Source organism: Camarhynchus parvulus, chromosome 1A (genome assembly GCF_901933205.1).
Source record: "Camarhynchus parvulus chromosome 1A, STF_HiC, whole genome shotgun sequence".
NCBI classification, from domain to species: domain Eukaryota; kingdom Metazoa; phylum Chordata; class Aves; order Passeriformes; family Thraupidae; genus Camarhynchus; species Camarhynchus parvulus.
Window position 1 is genome coordinate 37473120 of NC_044586.1, and position 21609 is coordinate 37494728.

Below are 21609 nucleotides of genomic sequence, written 5' to 3' on the forward strand. Positions count from 1 at the left end.
ACCAGTGTCTGGAAACACCAAGCCTATTCACATGAAAAATAAATCTCATGTGAAATATGGGCTTCCATGGATCATCTAGTAGAGGTGAACGTTTTTTATATCATATTGCACACTAGGAAATAAAAACCAAACTGCACTGACAGGATGCATTGACAGTGCCCTTTCTACAGCAGATTTTTATGTGTTTTCCAGAGTCTTTAATTCTCTTACTTCAGAGTCTCTCTCACTGTGGATTTATGACATGTTTCCTGCTTCCCTTCTCCTCATCTGTTCTCCCACATCTCTTACTTGAACTACTTTAAAGTGACACGTTGACGCATATCCATGTGATGAAAGCAAGCACATCCATGGAGCGTGTTTCTCTGCAGTGTGGTGACCCCGGACCAGCCAACACCCCCAGCCAATGCCTGAGTGCAAATGCAGTGGACAGGCAGAGGGACATATGCCTGGCAGGGAAACGGCCAAAACCAGGCTGGTAGAAAGTCTTGGCCTCCCTGGAGTAGTCAAGATATTGCTCTATTACAGCCCTGGGGCTACTGGGTGAGAAGTAAAACTCTTACTGCTACTAAGTCACAGCCCATGATGGCAGCACTTTGGAGGTCCCCTCTGGAACAGTTACCCTCTGGTAACTTCTGATACCTGACATAGATGTATTTACCCCCCAAACCCAAAGCCACCCCACCACCCACCATCACGTTCACCTGTGACACGCACCCTCCACCTGCAATCTTCTTCCTCTTTCTTCCTCTAAGCCCAGGCAGCATCTGCTTGCTTAGCTTCGAGTAGCAGGGGAGCAAGGAAAGCATCCAGAGCAAGGAACCAAGGGTCTCCTCTGTGGCCATGCTTGTCTGGGGACTAAACCAAGGACGGTGAGTTAAAGGTTCCCCTCTCTCTGACTGCCCTCAGACCACTCATAACTGCTTTTGTGCCTTAGTTTCCTCCTACAGAAATTAAACGAGTCTATCTGTTCCCCGGTGGTTATTTTTCCTCCTTTCTATCTATGTTATTCCCCCATTATTACAGATTCAATTCAATGCCCAAGAGCATCTATATTTGCAAATGTTTTGAATGAAATAATTTAAAACATGTTTTGAAGAATTCCTGCTTCTCAATGCACTGTATCTTATGGAAGTGTGAAATCCTAGCATGAGGTGCAGACCCACAACTTAAGTATACCAAATGCTGTAAGAGATCACTGTCCTCTCCCCACTGATGGTCATCCTTGCTCTCTGGCTAGACCAAGGAAATCTCCTTCCTTTGGTCCTTACAAAGAAATGCTTATCTGTAGGACAGCCTCCAAGCTCTCTGCAAGAAGTGAAATGCTGAACACCTTTGTAAAAATATTGATCCTCAGCACCCCTTCCTGAAACATCTGTTCCAGCCTTTCCAATGGATGCCTTGAGCAGCAGGGATTACTCATCCTGCAGAAACAGCAGCACATGGCAGCTCGCTGCTTTTGCCTTCTGCTGGGCAGAAGATTTTGGAGGATGTGCACTTTTAAGGGATGCATTAATTCACCTTTCAAATTATCTGGCTGCTTTCTGCAGCTTTAGAGGCTGCACATGGTCTGGCTGCATCATCATAGGGCAATTTCTCATTCCTGGTCAGTACAGCCATAAGTTAAATCTCAGCTGTTCTCTGTGTAAATGTGCATATCAATGCTATATAATGTTACAGCTATTAAGACCCTTTTCACTATTACTAGAGTAAAAAAGTGTATTTTCACCATAACACTTGTAAAATAATTATGCAAAAATATATAGATCTGCTTGCAAAAGCCCCTACAAGCAGGTGTCCTTAAAGATATTAAAATTTTTCCAATGTTAGTGTGAATCTTAGAGCTTCCTGTCTATTGAGATTAGCAAGGGGCAGCTTATGAAGAGGGCTATGGAAAATCATTACAAAATTTCAAACCTGTGAGGTCATGCTCTTCCATAACTTTGCAAAACACCATGTATTTGGATTAGTTCAGACATCTATCGCCTGTAATAAAAATATTAATTGAAAAAAAGCCAGTTCAAAGCAAGGCTTGCACAGAGCTTACCAGCATCCCATAGCATTCTGCAGTGCTGCAGAGTAACTCAGTGCTGTATGGAAAGGTTCTGTCTCTTGCTTCCTCTAAAACCTCCTGCTTCGAAATTTCATTGGATCCCTCTAGTTCTTCTGCCACAAGAAACAGAGTTCCCTATCCATCTTCTCAACATAATCGTACAGTATTCTGGTCATCTGCCAGGATACTTTGGACACAGACAAAGAAGCAAGGTTTGAGAAGGAAATAGTTAAAATCTCACTCTGACAGCTGCATAAGTGGGAAGCAGCCTGTTCATTTGAAAGTGTGAGAATGAAACCTGCTGTATACAGAGAAGTGGGCATTTGTGTGACTTCTTAGCTTAGACATAGTCCCTCACAAGGTCACTGTTTGCCATCATTCCACCAGGTCTAAATGGCTTTGGAGTAGTTTTTGGGAAGATTTGGTAACTCAAGTTAACCCTGACCTAGAAAACACTAGTCTGTTTCAATACTATAGCTTTGTTCTCAGCTCAGATCTACATGAATCATGTTGGGAGCTCAGCACATTATAAAACATAGAAATGAGAGTGGGCTGACCTCTAATTCCAGGGAAGTCTTGAATTAGAGAATTCCAGAAGCCTTGTTACTATTTAAAGTCACCTGCCTTCCAGCCCTCACCTTTGAGTTCACAGGTATGCTGGCCGTAGTCCCTCTCCTCTTCCAACACAGGCCATTTTTTAAAGGTTTCTTTTGAGTTTTGAGTATTCTGCAGCTGAGCTTCAGTCTTTGTCTTCTCTCATCTTTTTCTATAGCATACTTAATGCTACCAAAAGACTAATGATAAACCTACTTTCAAAGGGACCTTAAAATCTAAGAGACTGACAGTCTGCATGAAATCTCCTAAGTGCATCAAGGTGGTTATCACAAAGGCCTCTTTGGACAAAGCCTTTTCCATGCTTCCTGGCCAGTTAAAGCTGGATACACACCTATTAAGTCTGAGGGACACACTTCTGAAGAGTTTGCTGAAGTCGATAGCAGAATTTGTCCCAGGACAGCGGGGAGAGCACAGCGTAGGGTCACAGAGCACAAAGCACTATGAAGGGGAATATTTGCAGAATGTGGCCCTCAGGCACGAGAAGTGATCTTTTTGACACGTGCAGCTGAGGAGCCTCAAACAAATGTGCTCTGCAAAATTGCTCGTACACATGGCATCGAGCATGGAGGAACCATTTCTGCAATATGCTGTCAGCTGGTGAGAAATTCTGCAGGAAAGAAAGCGCACAGCAGCTCCCAGCTGCCTTAGGCTATAGGCAAACCTACAGGCAGCCTTGCTGACACCACATAATTGTCCTCAGGTAGGGGAGGCTGAATGGCACCCTTTGAATCACAGAGTTTCATGTCTCTGGCAAATGGAAAAGCAGACATCAATAGATGATGAATATAGTGAGAATTGTATTCTAATTGGAAATAAGATGTATATTACCTTGTACTGGATCAAATAACATGAAGGATTAAAATGGCTGTGCTGAATAATTGAGATCCCAGTTGTATAATTTTTCCTATCATTTTAAAGTTATGCCACGGAACCAGAAATATTCCACTAATAAAAAAGGTTGCTCATAAAAAGGAAAAATATCAAAGAGCCATCAATGAATAGGAATGTTAGAGAGAGAAGAAGAATTTTCCCACTCCTCACCCCTTCTGTATATCCAAGTGCTACTTTATAAGCTTTGATTCTTTATAAAATTATAAACACAGAGAAATTCCTGAGAAGCAGCTAGTGTACTCACGTCAGACATATGGTGATGCTGAAAATTTCTCCTAATTTTCCACCCATGCATTCTAGGTGCTGTGCAATTAGAAAGAACTGGCAATACTTGATCACAGTAACAGCTGCATCCAGTTGTAAACTAGCGACTCAGGCAGGCATATTCACCAGGTTTAAGACAACTCCATCTGAAAAATCACTTTCTAAATCTAGGCATAAGTAAACAGATTCCTTTCTACTGGGACTGTTTGTCCCCAGTGCCACACAAAGCAAGGAGCTCTAACCACAGGCACATTCGAAGCCTCTGTGTCATATTACTAGTAGCTTGAAATTCAGACTACAGCCTCTTTGAAAAGATAGTATTTTTCCAGAAATGTTTATTTTACATTTAGAGCTGTTATTGTTATTTCTTCTCAGTGGTGTAGAAGTCCAGTTGGAAGAGTTTTCTTTCCTCTGCATTGAAGCTGAAAATTCCTGGAAAGCCATGACAATATTCAGCATTCATGATTACACAGACAGACATATTTCATGAAAATTGCATAGGCTTTTAATACAGGATTATGAGTGAGCTCTAATGTTGAAATTATATTAGATTGGATTTCAGAACGTATTTAACGTATTTCCATACAGCAACCTTGGGATGTCTTTTCAATAACAGTGATTATTACAGGCAGGCTGTTTTTTAAGAAAACATTAGTTCAAGGTGGACAGGGCTTCCTGAAAAATGTTCTACATCTTTATGGCTGATGTTTTAGTTGTTTTGAATTAACTTTTTTCACAGCCAGAATGAAACGTTTCACCATATAATTCTTCATGCATGTCTTCAAACAAACTTGGAGCCTTTGCTGTGAATTTTTGAAGCTGTAATACAATCTCAGGCATGAAAACTCTTTGTGAGCTGAAGGTGAGCATTTTGCCCCCGGTTATCTGGTTTCTCTCAAAATATAAATATTCTTAGGTAACGTCTGTCTTTTTAAAAATACTGGTTGCCCAATGTGACTTGAAGACATCTCTAAGTACCAACCTGTGAACAATCCCAGGCTTATTCTTTTACAGGTCTCCAACAGCTGACTGCCCAGCCCACAGACCTTGATAAGGACAAGCTGCTTGATCAAGTGGAATGGAGTTCAGATTTATCTCTCTGTCATGACAAACACATTGAAATTATGCATTGGCCAGCAGGCATTTGGAAAGCAGAAGTCAGTGATTCATTGGGACCTGCCTGTATGAGCATTTTCTCAACCTGTCCTCATAGCACTGGTCCCTGAACCAGTGGCTCAGCTCTGCCATTTTGCACATTTCTCCTTCCTTACTTCTCCTTCCTTAATAGGAGTTCATACTCCTTATTCTGTCTGGAACAGCAGTGGTTTTAAATGTAGTTAATTTGAAGATATCTGCTATATTGGGCTCAAGGGAACTGGGTGTGCCTCTGGTGGTTCATGTAGTTCTCTCCTGGGGTTGCAGCGCTTGCCTCTCCAAATATCACTCGCTGCCATAAAGAGCATATGGACTGTTGTGGTACACTGATGCTGCCTGCTATTTGTCTCTCTTCCACACTGGTGTCAATCTGACCTACAGCTGCAGAAAATGCTTAGATTTTACCAGTGTGAGGCACTGAAAGACTTTCCTTCAGTCATTAGCAAGTTAGATAGCTCTCATTAGTCTACTTTAGTCACTGGAGAAAAGAGATGTGTGTTTCCTACACTGGTGGCATAAACACTCCCCTCACTTTTATACTGCTGGAAGAAATGTGTATTTTCAGGGCTAAAACAGTAATCCATTCACAGTGCATTTCTGAAACCAGCCCTATTCTATTCATCTCACTTAAATGGTCAAAACTGTGAAACTGGATGCCCCAGGTTTTACTCCTAACACCTAATAGAGATTCTTTGAAGGGATGTTTTGAAGACATTTGAAATAGGAAGCCCTGTGCCCTATTCTCACTGCTGTTGTGAAACTCTAGGTGAGTCCACACAGATGTGGATTTTTATTGCAGTTTAACATTTCTAAATACCATGCTGGTTAAGAATAGGCTGAATCCTCTAAAATTTACTTTTATTTTTTGCCCTCTAACTTGACCGATGGAATGTATCTACTAATTAAAAATCAACAGGAAACAAATGTCTTCACAGAGGTAAAGTAGTTATCTATGACGATTGTGGTTTGTGGCATAAAAGCTAGGATGGAAAAAACTCCACATTCAGAAAGACACATACATTTTAAAACTGTGTATATGAACTCCTGCGTGGCCACCCAGCAAGGGATGGAAATGCCTGGAGACAGATGCTTTCTCCAGAGTGGATTTGATAAGGTATAGGAGACTGTGCCTTTTCAGCCAAGCTGCCCACAGATATGATAATTCCTGTACTCTGAGACCGAGCAGGCTTGGCCAGTTAGCAAGGAGGAGCAAAGCTCTGCATCCCGCTCAGTCAGCCTCAGCCCTGCAATGCCATTCACAAGGGATGCAAAGCTATCTAAAAGTGCCTCCATTTGTATTAATAGCAGCAATGTATAGCAAATTTTTTTCTTGCCACCCAGTATCAACTTATCAAAGAAAAAATTATTATCTTTTTCTACTGATGACTGAGAAGAAAATCTGACTTTTAGAAATCTCCATAGCCTGAATAGTTTAATCAACTGAACGATGAAATAAAATACCCAAAGGAAAGTGGAAAACCTACCATCTCACTTCACATCTGGGTGTAGGAAAAATGCTGCTCCACCATGACCAAAATGCTTTTAGATAAAACCCACTACTGGGCATTGTCTTAACCTTTCAAGAAATCACTTTGCACTGTGAACACTGACTGCAGTCAGCACTTGAGTTCACAAGTGAGAATACCAAATATCATCCCTGCTGCATGTGCATCAGTCAGCTCTTGGACACTCTCCCTTGATGTCATGGTGTCAGTAAGGATGAGGGAAGCTGCCCTTTGCCCAGGCTTCTGTTTGGTTTAAAACACCAGATTTGGTTGTTGCTAAAAGCACCTCCCACCGTGGATGTCCTTGTTTTCCAAAGTAAACAGTCTCTGGCGTCTTGTGACCTGAACAGCCCCAAGTGTCTGACCTTGCAAAACAAAAAAATATTTTACTTGAAAAGAAAAATCTGCAGCCTAAATTATTTGAGGCACTGCTTTCCTTCCTCAGCAGGATGCTGGAATGTCCAGGCTGTGGTAGGAGCTGCTTATACGCCACAGACATACACAGGAAGATATTTGACCTCCAATGATATATTAGGCAACGGTTTTGAGTTGGCAGGCTACTAAAAGGCCTAGCCAAACAAAGATAAAATTGTAATTTATCAACAGAGAATGCTGAATTCATGGTCACTGGTGACTGCTGGGACTGGTGGTAGCCCACAGAGCTGAAGCTGACAACATAAAGACAGCAAACTCCAGATACTGTTTGGACTTTTCTCAGCTTTGGGGGGAAAACAAGCTGTTTGGCTGTTTGGATTTTTTCCCCTAGAAACTGTTGAAACTAGGAGCAAGATAAAATGATCACCTTTCTCCAAATCCAGTACGACATGGCTCAAGCAGCAAAAGTGTAGGAAAATACTGTGATTGCAACTACCTTCTGCAGCACGTAAAGGAAGCATGAAAACAGAGCAGGGGGGATGCATGCAGAGAGGCAGCCGGGGCACTGGCTCACTGAGGAGTCAGCAGTGCAGGCTTTGGTGGTACAGACCTCTCTTATGAGAATATGGTCCACGGCTTTTAGGACTTATATTGTCTGAACTAGTTATTTCAGGGAGTAGGATTTTCCAAAGACCTAGTCTTCCTGTCAAAGATTTTAAGGATTCTTGAAAATATTTTATCTCAAGTATGTTGAGACACCTTTCCCAGTAGTTCTTTCCATCACTTCAGATTTATAGGAACTTTGTTTCACTAAAGCAAGTGATGTTAGACACCTATCAGAATGAGGTTAAGAATTAGGACCTATTTTTACAGGGTTTCACAAGTCTGTGTTATGTTGATTGTCTTAAATGTGATCTTAAATGGTTGAAATTTCCATTTCCATGATGGAAATCCATGCAGTTTAAGGTGAATCAGAGGTGCAAACAACATGGGGCAAAATCCAAGTTCCTCTTTCCCTTTCCCCACCCTCCATGTACTCCTCCATCTCCTAACTGATCTCTAGATGGAAACCAACTGTTCTTACAGCAAGGAATTCAATCTCCTCACCAGCTGTAGCATCATTGCCACAGTGATTTCTGTGAACTGGTCCCAGCACCAACTAGTTTCACAAAAAAAATCAGTGAACAGCTAAGAAATCACCAGGGATGCTGGCTGTTACAGACCTAGGGCAAATGTGGAGTTCTGGAGGTGAAAGGATCTCTACACCATTACTGACCTCTGAAATTTCCCAGTCCCAGAGGTGTACTTTCATGGGAAGAAAAAGCTGTTTCAGATCACACCAGATATTTTCTGCACTGCCCAGCAGTTATACCTGAGGATGTTCTCCAGATGTTTGTGTTTCTACGAAACATACAAAAGTAAAGTTGTAAACTGGACAAGACAATATTCAAAATGTAAGAACAAGGGCTTTAGGGCAGCCTGGAAAAACATGAACATTAACCAGCCCACACACAAAATCAACTTGTCCTCTTTAAGAGGCCAACAAAGATGTATTTTATTTGCTTTTCCAAAGAACTGCTACTTTTCCCAGCAGGTGGGCACATACAACTTGTCATGGCTCTTATATTGCCAACGGGCAATTGTTTGTATTTTGGGGAACAGATACTCCTTTCACTTGGGCATACAAGAAGTGAGAAGTACAAGGTCTAAGCCAAGATGAAGCAACAGTTTAGATAGTTTTTATTCCACAGTGAAAAGAAAACAATAATGTACCATTGTCTGGAAAACTACAAAGTGCAAAAATTGAGCGTGCACTGGCTAAGATATCTGCAGAGTGAAATGTCTTAACTGTTTGCAAGCTGTCTAACACAAGTAAAACAGGACTTTGAAAATTGAAGCCTGCTGTCTTTTCTTTTCTGGAACTGTTTCTCTTTTCTGCTGGCTATATTGGCTAAGCAAAACGTCCAAGCAGACTGGCTACAAGTTCTAGGAGATCTTTGGGGAAGGCTTCTGTATTTTTCCTGCTTAATTTAGGCTGCTCAAGTGGGTCCTGATCCCAAAAATATGTGGACATAATGGACACCTTTTTGTTTAGTGCACTTAATACTACACTGGTAGCCTGTGTATAGGGATTTCAGAGTGTCACCTGCCTACACTGCTTGGGGTTTGGCTATTCCAGTGATTTCACTGGGGCATGTTTGCAAGTCTTACCTCACCTTTGTGGTTTTTTAAGTGACTGTAAAAGGAAGACAGCTGTTGGCTGCTGTCATGGCTTTGATCTGAAAAGCCCAGTCAGGCCCTGTGGTGCATGACTTCTCTGTACAACAAAGTCGGAGCAAGCCACACTGGAACGCAGGTCTTCACATATGGAGGAATAGACATTTTTGCAGGTTTATTGTGGGACCTGTAGGTGGCCTCATTTTAATAGCCAATAAAACAAGAAGCATTAGTCCAGTTACCCAGCGTGCTAAGCAACATTTTGTCATACTGAACTTGGAAGCTGACAAATTTGCTTCTGGTGCCATTGAATACTCTACCATTCATTCTATAAAAAAGTGGGTATATTTATAAAATCATTGATCGCAATGCAGAAAGTGCAGACATCTGTTTTGTTTTCATCCTTATTTCCCGTTCCCTCCCAGACCACGGGTAAAGGACAAGAGGACTGCTGGCTATGCAGTGACATTGGCACAGACATCTTGTAACAGAATGAGTAGTAAGAAAAAATGAATACGTATCCCAAATTCTGTCAGAGAAGGTCTAACACAAATTTGATTGGGTAAATGGACTACAAAACAAGGTTAACTGAAATAAGACTGAACCATTCAGTACAATTGAGTACCAACATTCACATCCACACTTGGCATCATGTTTGTGACAATGTATTCTTTGCTGCCACCCCAACAGAAACCCTGACTTATGATGCTGTCTTATTTTTGTCCTGTAGTCACTGTGGTAGGGCCTTAGTTTTGAGTACTTCATATAGACACACTGGGGTTTTGTTTTAGTGAATGTGACCTGATAGAGCTTGTGAAAAAGGCCTACAATTCAAGTGCCTTTTATATATGGAAGGCATAAAGCTACAGCAACAAGAGAATCTCAAAGCAGATGGTTAACTGGCCTTGCGTAGCTGATCCTGCCACCACTGCTTCTCGCACCCTGTGGTTGGGGTACCCTGGGGAACACCAGGAGCAGCTAGGAGAGTGTCTCTTATAGAAATTTCTCTGGTTTTGAAGTGGTAGAGTACGCATGGGTGTTAAGAAAAACTGCATGGCATGCACTGCAAGACACAGCCTGCCTTGAGCTAGACTGGAGCACAGAGCCATGCCCCAGGTCTGCTGCCAGGGCAGCAGCAGCAAAAGGATGAATGCCTCTGAAGATGTGCCTCAGCACAGCACCTCTGGGTGCTGACAGACTGGCCAGGCTGGGCTGGGAGCACAGGGCAAGGCCAGCACGGGGCATCCAGCTCTGCCTCTCCTTTTAGTGGGTACAAGTTAGTACCTCATTTAAGACATATCAAATTACTACAGTTTTGAGAGGGAAGTACAGTGGATGGGTGGGGCACAGAGTCCCAAGGGATTAATTTCTGGACTAAGAGGGATCATACTAAACTTGTAAACAGGTGTGCAGTGTGTCATCTAGACACTGGCAATGTTTGAGAACAATTAGCAGGGGATTTAATTTCAATGTAACTCTCTGGTTCCCACAAACATACACATGGAAGCCAGCTTAAACACAGCCTGCAACTCCCACCCCTCCCTTACACCTTTCTTTTAAAACCCGCTGCAGGGCTGATTTACCAAGTGGCAATAACCTGCTGCCTGTGCAGTAGTATTCCAAACCTGCATCCTTGGAGATGAAACTTTGGCAGAAAGCAACTTGCCAGCTACATTTCCCCACTGCAGACGGAGCCTGGGCACTGCAGGGCTCCTGTGACATGCTTGCCTGCAACTTACCACATCCCACGCTGAATCTTTTGGAAGAGGCTAAAACTTCTGCAGAGTTAAAGTTGAGCCTTTCTCTACACATTTCCTTGCTCTGCTGAGGCCCGGGTGTTTGTGATAGTCTCTTGAAAGCTGGTAGGTGCAAGGATACCTGGTACCCTGCAGTGCTGTGTCCCTGCCAGAAACCTGCTGGAGATAAGGCACTGTATGTGTAATATTCCCAGCAAGTTAGGGGAAAGCAGAGTAAAAGCAGTTCCCTAAGACACCCTGCAGTGAAGGATGCAGAAACATGACATAAAATCAGATAAATCAGGAAGCAGAACAAAATTATTTATAAAGAAATTTATTTTATATTTGTGTACAGCAAATATATGAAAACAAATTTGATTTGAAAAATGTATATTTGATTTCTTAAAAGTATTGAACCCTCTTATGGAAAGGTTTTAGTTATTATAAAGGTACAGAAGGCTAAAATTATACTCAAATAATACATGTGTGTGTACGTATATATATATAAAAAACATGTGCAATTTTATATATATATATAGTATATAAATAACATGTGACTTACATGATTTTAAGGTATCTTATTTAAACATCATATTTAAAATAGAGATATTAGAAAATATAGTTTGCTATTTCTACACAGTTTGCATTCAGTTTTTATAAGCATCTAGAGAGTGCAAAATTTAAACGTACAGAAATATTCTATTATTCTATACATTGTGCTCAGCTCCCACGTTTCCTCTGTCATGATCATCACCAGAATGAACCAAATTTGGAGGGTTCAATACTAGCCCTTACTAGCATCTTCTAAGAGCAACAAAAAGAAATCTATCTTACCTTGCACTGCACTGTGGCATAGCTTGTGCACAAGAACAATGCATTTCCTATATTAAATGATCTAACTCCCAGAGATCACATACACCTCACCATATTGATTCATTTAATTGCATTCCATATCCTGCAAAAATAAATCTCCTGTAGGACAGCATACATTACTGTGTTTTGAAGCTTAAGTAATATATTTCTTTAACATAAGGCAGGAATATACTGAAATTTGATAATACTTAAATCGAACAGCAATCTGGAATTAAACCACATTTATGTACCACATTTTTATAGATGCTGCCTTTTTAATATTTTTTCATGTCATTCTAATGTTGCTTAAAAAAAAGGCAATTATGACCATTCCATATGCTTTCACAGTAGCTATATTTTAACCAAAGGGTGTTTGAACTTTGTATAATATGTTTATTATCACTGACATAAAAACCTCAATCCTGCTTCCATAAAAATCAGTGGTTGCTTTGTTCCTACTAAAAATAAAATTGGATCCAAACATGTTAGTCACAAAGTTTGCTAGTAGAAGTAAATACCATATTCATTAAGTCTCTCAGTGTTTAAAGGCAAAGTGGTAGCAAATACTGTGTAGTATAGCTTAAAGAACAGTATTATGCACAATTCTAAGTGTTATTCAAAAAAATCGAAAAGCAGCTGTGAAAAACATCTCATGGGACAGTGAGTTTTGCTACATGAAAATTTCTGGAACTGAGACAGACTTTTTTAGAATTAATTTCTTACACCAACACTGTCACTCATGCCACTACATTGCCATTGCACAAATTAAAGACTGGATCTCGTATGCAGTATGCATCCAGACCAGCTAATCTTTAAAACTGGATAGTCGGGAGAGTCTCCCTCTTTCTACTGCATTCATTCCTAAACTTCTCTCTAGCAGAAACTGTCATGTTTCTGAATCCTTGTAGCAACCGACAAGATAAAGAGCCTAGTGTCATCCTTCATCTACTTCACTTTGTAAGTTTATCTCTGCACTTGCCCATATAATTACCCCCTGCAGATTTCAACTTTAATTCAGATTTGCCATACACTTGTTGAATAGGCCTTACAAACAGACAAAGCCTCATTAGTAGCCTGCAAAAGTGAGCCTTACTAGTTAAAACCTTGATTTAAATACCAAACAAAAGGGAAACACAGATGCTGAGACAATGTTTACATCCTCTCAACCACACCCTTGAAATTTTGGCAGTAAATTAGCCAAAGGATGCTTTTAACATCTCATCCATCTCTTTCAGTTGGGAAGGAACAGCCATAACTACAAGTTTTTGCAAGGTGAGGCTGATGCTGGGAGATGGTTGGATACATATGACCAAAGGCTGCATGCCTCACAAGTCAGAACAAAGCAGAGATGTGCTAGGAATTCAGGATTTTCTTATGCCCAGAAGTTTCCTATAGACTGGAGATAAACACAAGTCCCATTTCCCACGCAAAAAGGAATAGTGTGTAAACCTAGAGTAACACAGTATTAAGAAGAAACTAAGAACTAATGATGTCAAAGCCTCTCAATTTAAAGATTCTCCAAAACAATCTCAAAGAAAAGAAGAAAAAAGAAAACCTGTGGACTCAGTCAATACATTTTTCAATCCAATTATACAGTAAATGCACTGGCAGGAAAGGCCTCAGTTCTGAAAAGGTGAGGAAGAAGAAGGATGGTGCAAAATGCTTTCATACATTTGAACATTCTTAGGATATAAGAGAGCAGGCAACTTGAAAACTAGAAAACATTCCTTGTAAGCTGTGTGGGATCAACGCAGTTTTCTGCAGGCTTTGCTTCATCCTACAGCTCAGCTTTGCCTGTTGGGGCAGGACTGCCATTAACGCTGCCTTCTCCAGCGTTGTTCTTGTCTGCTGGCTTGAAAGATAATGAAGCAGAGTTTGTGCAGTACCGTTTGCCAGTTGGGCGAGGTCCATCATCAAAAATGTGCCCCAGGTGAGCCCCACACTGAAACAAAACACAATAGAGTATCAGTGTGTGTGTGCCGCACGCTCAGTGCCATCACTGCGCTGTTAAGCAATGACTGGCAGCTGCTTCCAAGGAAGCCACTGGTGCCTACATCGCCCTTTCAAGTGGGATTTACAATCTAGATTTATTTGCAGGAGTGATCTAGGAAGATGATCTTCTGAGATACCACAGGCACCAAAGGCTCCAAGCCCAAATTTCCAGGGTGTTTCCTGTCACACCACTGCCTATGCTTGGTTGGACCACCATTTCTGAGGTGTTTCTATAATGATTTCATGGCAGGAGCACAGCTAAAAACATGGTGGTGAGGACAGCACTGCCCATGCTTCACTTACTGCTGTAAGGATATCTGTGTAAGAAAGAGACAGCCTCAGCTTTGGGGTCTCCTCAGCCTGCTACCATCTGCTACACCCCTCGGTAGATTAAAAATTAAACCCTTTGGTAATTCTGGCAAGGACCTAAAGCACTAAAGATATTCTTTGGAGTGTGCTCTCACACTTCTCTTTTTCCCCCCGTTCTGTAGCCTGGCACTCTTCTGAGCATCAAGGTCCTTCTGGGTGCACTTCTTGCCCCTGGAGGGGATGGAGCCCAACCTACTCATCTCATAAGAATTTCTCCAGTACATACAAGACAGGGACAGGAGACTGAAAAAGACCTGTAGTGTAGATATGTAAAATATTTTTTAACTAATAATGTCTGTCTGGGAGTAATTATAATTGATGCTGAATTTTGCTTTTTGTAAGGAATATGAAAGTACAAATGGTCTGCTGCCACTTTTGCTCTGTATGAATCAGACCCAAATACTTGCAGTGCTATTCAGGGTGAACACTACTGATCTTGTCTGTAAGAAAGGTAACAGTCCTTTGCTTTACAAGGACTGCTTTACAAATACAGTATTTTGAGGAAGCTAACCCTGCTGATCCTTATTCAAAAATTAAGATTACTATCACTGCACATTATGGCTGACAATTTATCTGGATAAGAACTTCTTGTAATTAGTCACTTGAATTCCACAAGTTCATTTTTACAGCCTGCCATGAGAAACAAAAAACTAAAACCTTGCACTGGAGAAATATTTATCTTGAACAGGAAAGTCATGCTGCTTCACCAAAGAGCCTTGGCCTTTCAAGTCAATAGCAGATCTCAGTGAGAGGTGGAATGATGTAATTGAGATCACAGACCTGCTCACAGGCTCACAGTCAGACAGCAAAAATTAAAGACTGCAAATTATTCTTAACATTTAATTAATTCATAGTATTCCAAATACATAGCGGCAATAGTGACTATTCCAAACTCTGAATGAATTAGTGATGGCAAATCTCTACCCTGCAGTTGATGTGTTGCTAATGTTCTCCTGCTGTTATGGCCTTTAATTCACCAAAGCAGCAGGAAAGGTGTCTGTAGAAGCTCAGTAAAGTTTCGCCTCCAGGTTAAACTTTCTCAATAGACTGAAAGGCTGGGGGAGGCTCTCACACCAGCTAGGTGGGACAGAAACTCTGTTCATTTAATGAGAGCTGAAACAATAATCTTCACTGCCTTTAGGAGCAGGGCAGGTAGACGTGAAGCTTCAGTGCTCCCACCTGTTGGTTGCACCCACGCAAACACATCCCACATCCCACATCCCACAGCAGGCTCCCTGCATCTGATGAAGTGTCACTGAGACACCCATGGCAGTGCAAGGACTGCCTCAATGACACTTCATCAGATGCAGGGGCTTCCAAGGGCTACCAGCCTGTGGTATCAGCAGAACAAACTCCCACAGGCAATGGAAAATGGCATGCATGACTGGGTTAAGCAGCAGTTGCTCAGCTTTGTAAGGAAGGAAGATAAAAAAAGGGAAGTAAGTAAAAGGAAGTTGAATGGGACCTAGAGTAAACTAAGCTTCAAGTTTTCTTCCTGAAAGACTGCTGTTTTGCCATCCTTTCCTTCATTATCCACTGCTTACCCTTTTTATAATTTTCCTTTACATTGAAGGCCTTTTTTATGTTAGCGTGTGCAAAAAACCTGAGCTGTTTCTGAACGTGGGGCATCTAACAATGAAGCATTTCACCTGACTATAAGCATACCTTTGGGGGGAAAAAGAATTAAGTGTCCCAGGGAGAGTATTTTTCTAAATGCTCGGCATCCTAATTAAATCATCTCATCTCAACTAAGAGTGCTTCAAAACCTCCTGGCTGGAAGTGTTAAACAGATCTTTTCCAGACTAACATTTAACAAAAGATAAATCATTCCCTCTCTACTGGACAGAAACAGAACAAAAGAAACTGCAGAGAGAAATGGTCAATAGAAGTAATATATTCACACACAGACTACAAAGACAATCTATCAAAAAGGTTTTCCTCACAAAACCTGAGAAGCTGTATGAAAGTCCAAGGCAGTCTCATTACCTTTTTGTGATGGCAGAATCACTCCAGGATTGAATTACTGCAAAATTTGTTACCTTTTGATATTACCCCTCACCAAAAATTTATGTGGTGATTCTCTGTATAGAGGACTCTATAACTCATCTGCCCTAAACAGAAATGTATTTCAGTCCTTTGTATCACAGTATAAGAAACCTGGCACTCAGCTGAGAGTACAAGGATGAATTGTCTTTACTGTCCTCCCCACACATAATAGGTGCTGACCATTTTTCTAGGACATGTATACATGCCTGCAGAGCCTCTGGAAAAGAAATAATTATCTGCTGCAGCCTTGCACATAAATACATTAGGCAGAATGAACTGGGACAGTGAAATGGTTAAAGCATTCCAAGTACGTATTTGGGAGCAGGAAAGGGGGGGGTCACTGCTAACTGTCAGTATGCTTGGATCTCCCAAGCCTCCTGGTTCTAATATACTGATGGAGGCATGGAAAGCAGCTTGCAGTCAGCTGCTGCAGTTGAGAGTCCAAGCTATTGGTGTATAAACACTACTCTTGTGACTACAGAATTTTATTGATTTCCACAGGAAAAATAGTAGCTAGAGAGACCACAGGGAAAGGGATGCTTGAACAGGACAGAGGAAAAAAACAGATGCAACCAGTTTTACAGTATTCTTCAACTGCATTTGTACTAACTTCTACCTGTCACTAATCACTAACCTTTTAAATACACCCAGGGTGTGTTCCAAAACCAGTGAAAGTTATTTCTAGGATAATCCCATGGATGTATTTGATTAATATTACAGTGATTTCCCCCCTGTGTTTGCTTTCTATAATGAAGAACATGAAAAAGATTTCTTTTATTCTCTCAGACAGGTGGGAAGGACTTTCAAAGAAAAATCAACTACTTTTTCATCTGCAAAGGATTAATAAGGTTTTGGGTGTGCGAGATGGTATTTCCCTTTGGTTCTACCAAGGTCTGTCATATCAACCCCACTGCTTTGCAGGTTGTGGTAAAACTACGTGGTTTTTTTTTTTTTTTTGCAGCTGAATATGTGATTCACACTCCAGGGGCAGATACACAATGGAGCACTATTAGGTGTGCTGAGCACTGGCTGCAAAGATGCTCACCACCCCTCAAGCTATTTTCCCGTGTGACTTGATCATCTATGGAATTATTGCCCCAGGAAGCTGGAATAGCTGATAGGAAGTTGCTATTGGATTATACAGCAAATATGACCTTGGTTGTATTTTTTTCTTCAAATTCAGATTTTAGTTTTGCTTTGATTTTATGGTGTCTGCATGTGACTGCTGCTAATATTGCTGGTCTCAGGTCTCTTAACACTACTTTGATTAGTAACAGGTAAATGACATTCCCAGATTCCTTGGCTGGCCACAGGCTTCCTTGGGCTTCTCCAGGAGCTCTGGCCATCTCCTGAAGTGTGTCAGCAGATACAGACTCAGCAAGTCGGCAATAAGCAGATTTTAGCACTGTTCAGGCCAATAAAGCAGAGCTAAAGAGACTGGACTGCATTTTTGATTATTCCAGTAACCACTGCTGAAGCATGAGCTTCCCAATCTGCAGTCTCATGGCTACCTTGCTAGCCAATTTAGGGAAGTGGATATTCCCACAAAGTGTTGAATGGGTCTTCTACAGCATATAATCCATGTAAAAACTTCAGAATTTCATAGTATACATGACAAATTAGCAGACACCCTAATTTGGCCATTAACATATTGGGCCATATGCTCTATGCAGACTGAAGTTAATGGATACTCTTGAGAAGTTTCTCCACGCACTCTGAGCCTTATATATGAGGTCTGACTGACTAGTAAGAATGCATATTGTCAGGGGTAAAATCACTTACCCCCCACAACAATGCTGGAAGAAGAGCAAATTATCACTGCCCAAATAAAGCTGCTCCTTCTCTCAGGAGGAGTTTGAGAATGTGGAGCTAGAGTACTGCAAGCTGCTGGCTACAGCTGCTGAACACCAATGCAGCAGCTTCTCCCTTTGCTAGGTAATGATTATGCCATTCCCTTCACAGAAAGGAAGGCAGCACAAAGGATGAGAGAAAGTAGAACAAGACAGATTAACGGAAAATTTGGGCATGTTTTGAATGACTACTGACTTCATTATTACGGCAGATGGGATTATTTGAGGTAGCCATTAGGACTGTGCTGGGAATGAGTGTTGGGAGCAAGTTAGCATGGATGCACAGTAATGTAGAGTGATGGAATCAGCACACAGACAGTCGCTCCACTGCTTTCGACTTCTCTCAACTGCTCACATGTGGAGTCAGTTGGACAGGCTCAGGCTCAGGATCTCCTTTAAGAAGGGACCCTCTTCAGGAAGACTATTTTTGTACACTCAGCACCGAGTCCAACCATTTACATCTGCTCTGTTAAATCTCACATGAGACAACAATGTGCATTCCAACGATCCCTTTGTGCCTTCAGCTCATTCCACCCAGCTTTTATGCCTACGACCCATTGTGCTCTCTCACAATTATTACTATTTAATAGAACTGAAAGGTTTGCAAATCTCAAGGAAAGTACAGCACACTGTAATGGTTTTTGCAGCCTTTGCCATTGGAATGGTCTGAGTGTGCTATAAGCTAACCTGACTGCAGGATATCTCAATCCGATGCATCCCAAAGGAGAAATCATCGTTGAAAGCAATTGCATCAGGACTGATCACATCATAAAAGGAAGGCCAACCTGGAAAAGAGGAACAAGGTAGGTAAAAAAAGAGGGTGTCTTTGTGGCAGATAGCATTGCAAAAACCAGGACAGAATCACACTTTGAAAAATGTTTATCTGATTCCAGAGCATGGAAATAATGAAATGGAGATTTTTTTATCCTAAATCACTTAGGTACTTTGGAAAACTTCCCCCCCAAGTACAGTTGTTTACAGGAAAGGACTAAGCTGCCCCTAGCTGCCCAACCTCCATCTCCACAGGGATTCCTGCACTCCATCACAAGCAGTGATAGCAGTTTAGCTTGGGGACAAAGGTCCCAGGTAAGGCAATTCAGCTTTAAGCACAAGTTTAAAAAAAACCCCACAAATTCCACCCTGAATATAAACAGCAAGGCTTTATTGAACAGAAATACTTTTGCAATATAAAGATACTTTAAAAAGTCATTGGGAAATTGCAGTTTAGAGCCTCAAAACATGCCTTAACCTTTGCCTTCCCCAAGGCAAACCCAAAAGGATGTGTTCAGGCACTGAACACAGGTAAATGTGTTCACACATTAGAGGTAGTGAGATGATTATTATTGGGTCTCATGTCAAAACAGTAATGAGTTTTGAGATCAGACATGGACAGGTGGAACCATAACTATGACTGTGTTAGACACTAGTGGAGGATCTGTATGTGGTCTGCATCCAGGATAAAACAACTGCACTCACTAATGTACATGTTCAAAGCAGCTGATGGCTGAGCACTGAGCTGCGTGACCTAGATGATGATATGTGTACCTGACCTCCCAGTAATGGCCACTTACTAAAATAATGACCTTCCACTCTTTAACTATTCCACACAAAGTCTCCCCCTCTGCATAACACAGGTACACAACACGGCAGTGGTGACCCAGAAGATGCCTACTGCATAGTAACTTCTCAGCACTCCTCAAAAACCATCATAATGCTCCATTTCCTGAAGCAGGGTTCCCACATCAGCAACTGACAGGCTTTAAGGTCATGTCAGCATCTACCAGTGCCCATCTGAAATCTCACCAGCTATCTGTCCTTCTCGTTCAGTCTCTTGCCAAATATAACGCACAGGCAGCTCTTGCTCTCTCCCTGTATTACCCATATGCCCAAGAATAAAGAATTTCCTAGTTTCTTGTCCTAATATTTGTTGAGCATTTGCTACTGAAGATTTCATAAAATGACTTCCAATAAGCTATTAAGAAACACAGCAGTAGCTGTGAATCACTGCATGCAGATGAATGAAGGGTGTATACAGCTTTCCAAAAGACAAGTGAGTAAAATTTTCTCTAAGTAAGTAAAAGGAGAGTGGAAACTATCAACTTTTCCGAATGTGGGTAGAGAAAATGTGTAAACTGGGAAAAGACCCATATGTCTTCAGTTGTATCCTAGATTATTAAATATGGAAGAAGATTTATAAGGATGTAAGCATAAAAAGGCTATTTTTTTAAACAAAGAAATGCTCAGAAATGTGTTTTTCTTCCTTTTCAGAACACACAGATAGTAGCATTTCTAAGCTACCTGAAGGCGTTTTAAGTCCTATGCTCACAAGGTGCCTCCTACCACCACAATTGTTTCCACCCCAGAACTACCTACAGAAACAAGAAGAGTCATCGCTCTCGCTCCAATTATTACAAATGGAAGAGTTACAGACAACAGGCAGACTGAGGACCACCCTGAACAAGGAAAATATCCCACAAAACAGGAACTCAAAACAATGCAGCAATGCTAACTGTAAAAAAACAATTTATAAATCCTTCCCCTCATGCAAAATGTTACTGTCAAACAACTACCTTCACAAACAGAAAAGGAGTAAACACACGACAAGTTTTGTAAAAGGGGTTATCCTGCTGACAGAAAAATTGATGTTTCCTAATTGGTGGCTCCTTTCCAACACCATTTGTCATCTTCTTAGCTGGGCCTCTGTCTAATGAAAATTGAGCTAGTCAGAATATTTTTAATGAAGCCTTATGTGTTTGTTTGTTTGTTAATTTAATAATTTTGCAAAGCAGACATTGCAGTTTGCCCTTGTGTGATGGCAGAGGAATTTCAAAGAGAGAGCTCTTTGGAACAACCATCTGATCATGTGAAAGCCTTTAGAGAAGGCAAACTTCAGGGTTGCAGAAATTCTCAAAGAAAACCATGCCTCCTTCATTATAGCAATGAGGGGGAAGCTTCAAAGACTGCAACACAGAGATTGAAGCAATCTGTGTCTTGCTGAGAAAATTATCTTGTGAGAAGAGCTTGGAGGAGATGTATTTATGTCAGCTTTGACATTAAGAAAGACCATCCATCCTTCTTTCTCTGGACTTCTCCTTTTGGTCTTCCCATTCACCAGAGAAAAATTATTTGCTTTGGATGCACTCCATACACTTCTAAAAATGAAGTCATCTGAAACCTATATAAACAGGCAAGCTTCTCCTAAAGTAGTCTTTGTACCCAACTGGAGTGACTTCAGATTAGACTGTCAGTTCATGCTACATGTGACATGTATTCCAAAGGCTCCACCACTGCCACATATGGTCCTCAAGAGAGGGACTAGGAAACAAATCTCCACAGAGTGTATTTTTAACTCCCTGCCAAACTGTCTCTTCTCGAGTTACAAGGCAGGCCAGGCACCAGCACTCCCAGGACCAAACACTAACTCTGTGAGGGTTAACTGAAAACTGAGCAAACCTTGGAACAGACAATGTCCTGAAGGGCACAGTGACACACACTGTCATTCTGCTGACCTTGAGAGGAAGATGAGTGAATTGCTCATTGAGTTGATGAGCCAGACTGACCAGAAAATCAATCCCCTTTTGCAGTCTCATTTCCTCTCCTGAGGTAGAGTGGAAAACCCATCTGATAGCTTGCTAAGCCTTCTTGCACCATTTTGTCTGCTTCAAAAGCTGCCAGGAACAAGCTGTAGCAGC

The 21609-nt window shown here is 41.3% G+C and overlaps 1 protein-coding gene across 3 annotated transcripts in view; it reads right to left on the bottom strand.

Annotated features, from left to right (window-relative positions):
- Positions 1-11213: 11213 nt before the first annotated feature.
- MSRB3 (methionine sulfoxide reductase B3) overlaps positions 11214-21609 on the bottom strand; it is an 82045-nt gene continuing 71649 nt past the window's right edge. For all 3 annotated transcript variants that reach the window (XM_030960564.1, XM_030960562.1, XM_030960563.1), the window contains exons 6-7: positions 18605-18702; positions 11214-13602 (exon numbers count right to left, since the gene is read on the bottom strand). In XM_030960564.1, coding sequence (XP_030816424.1) covers positions 13438-13602; positions 18605-18702 — 263 coding nt within the window. In that variant the 3' untranslated portion in view covers positions 11214-13437. The remainder of the gene's footprint in view (positions 13603-18604; positions 18703-21609) is intronic.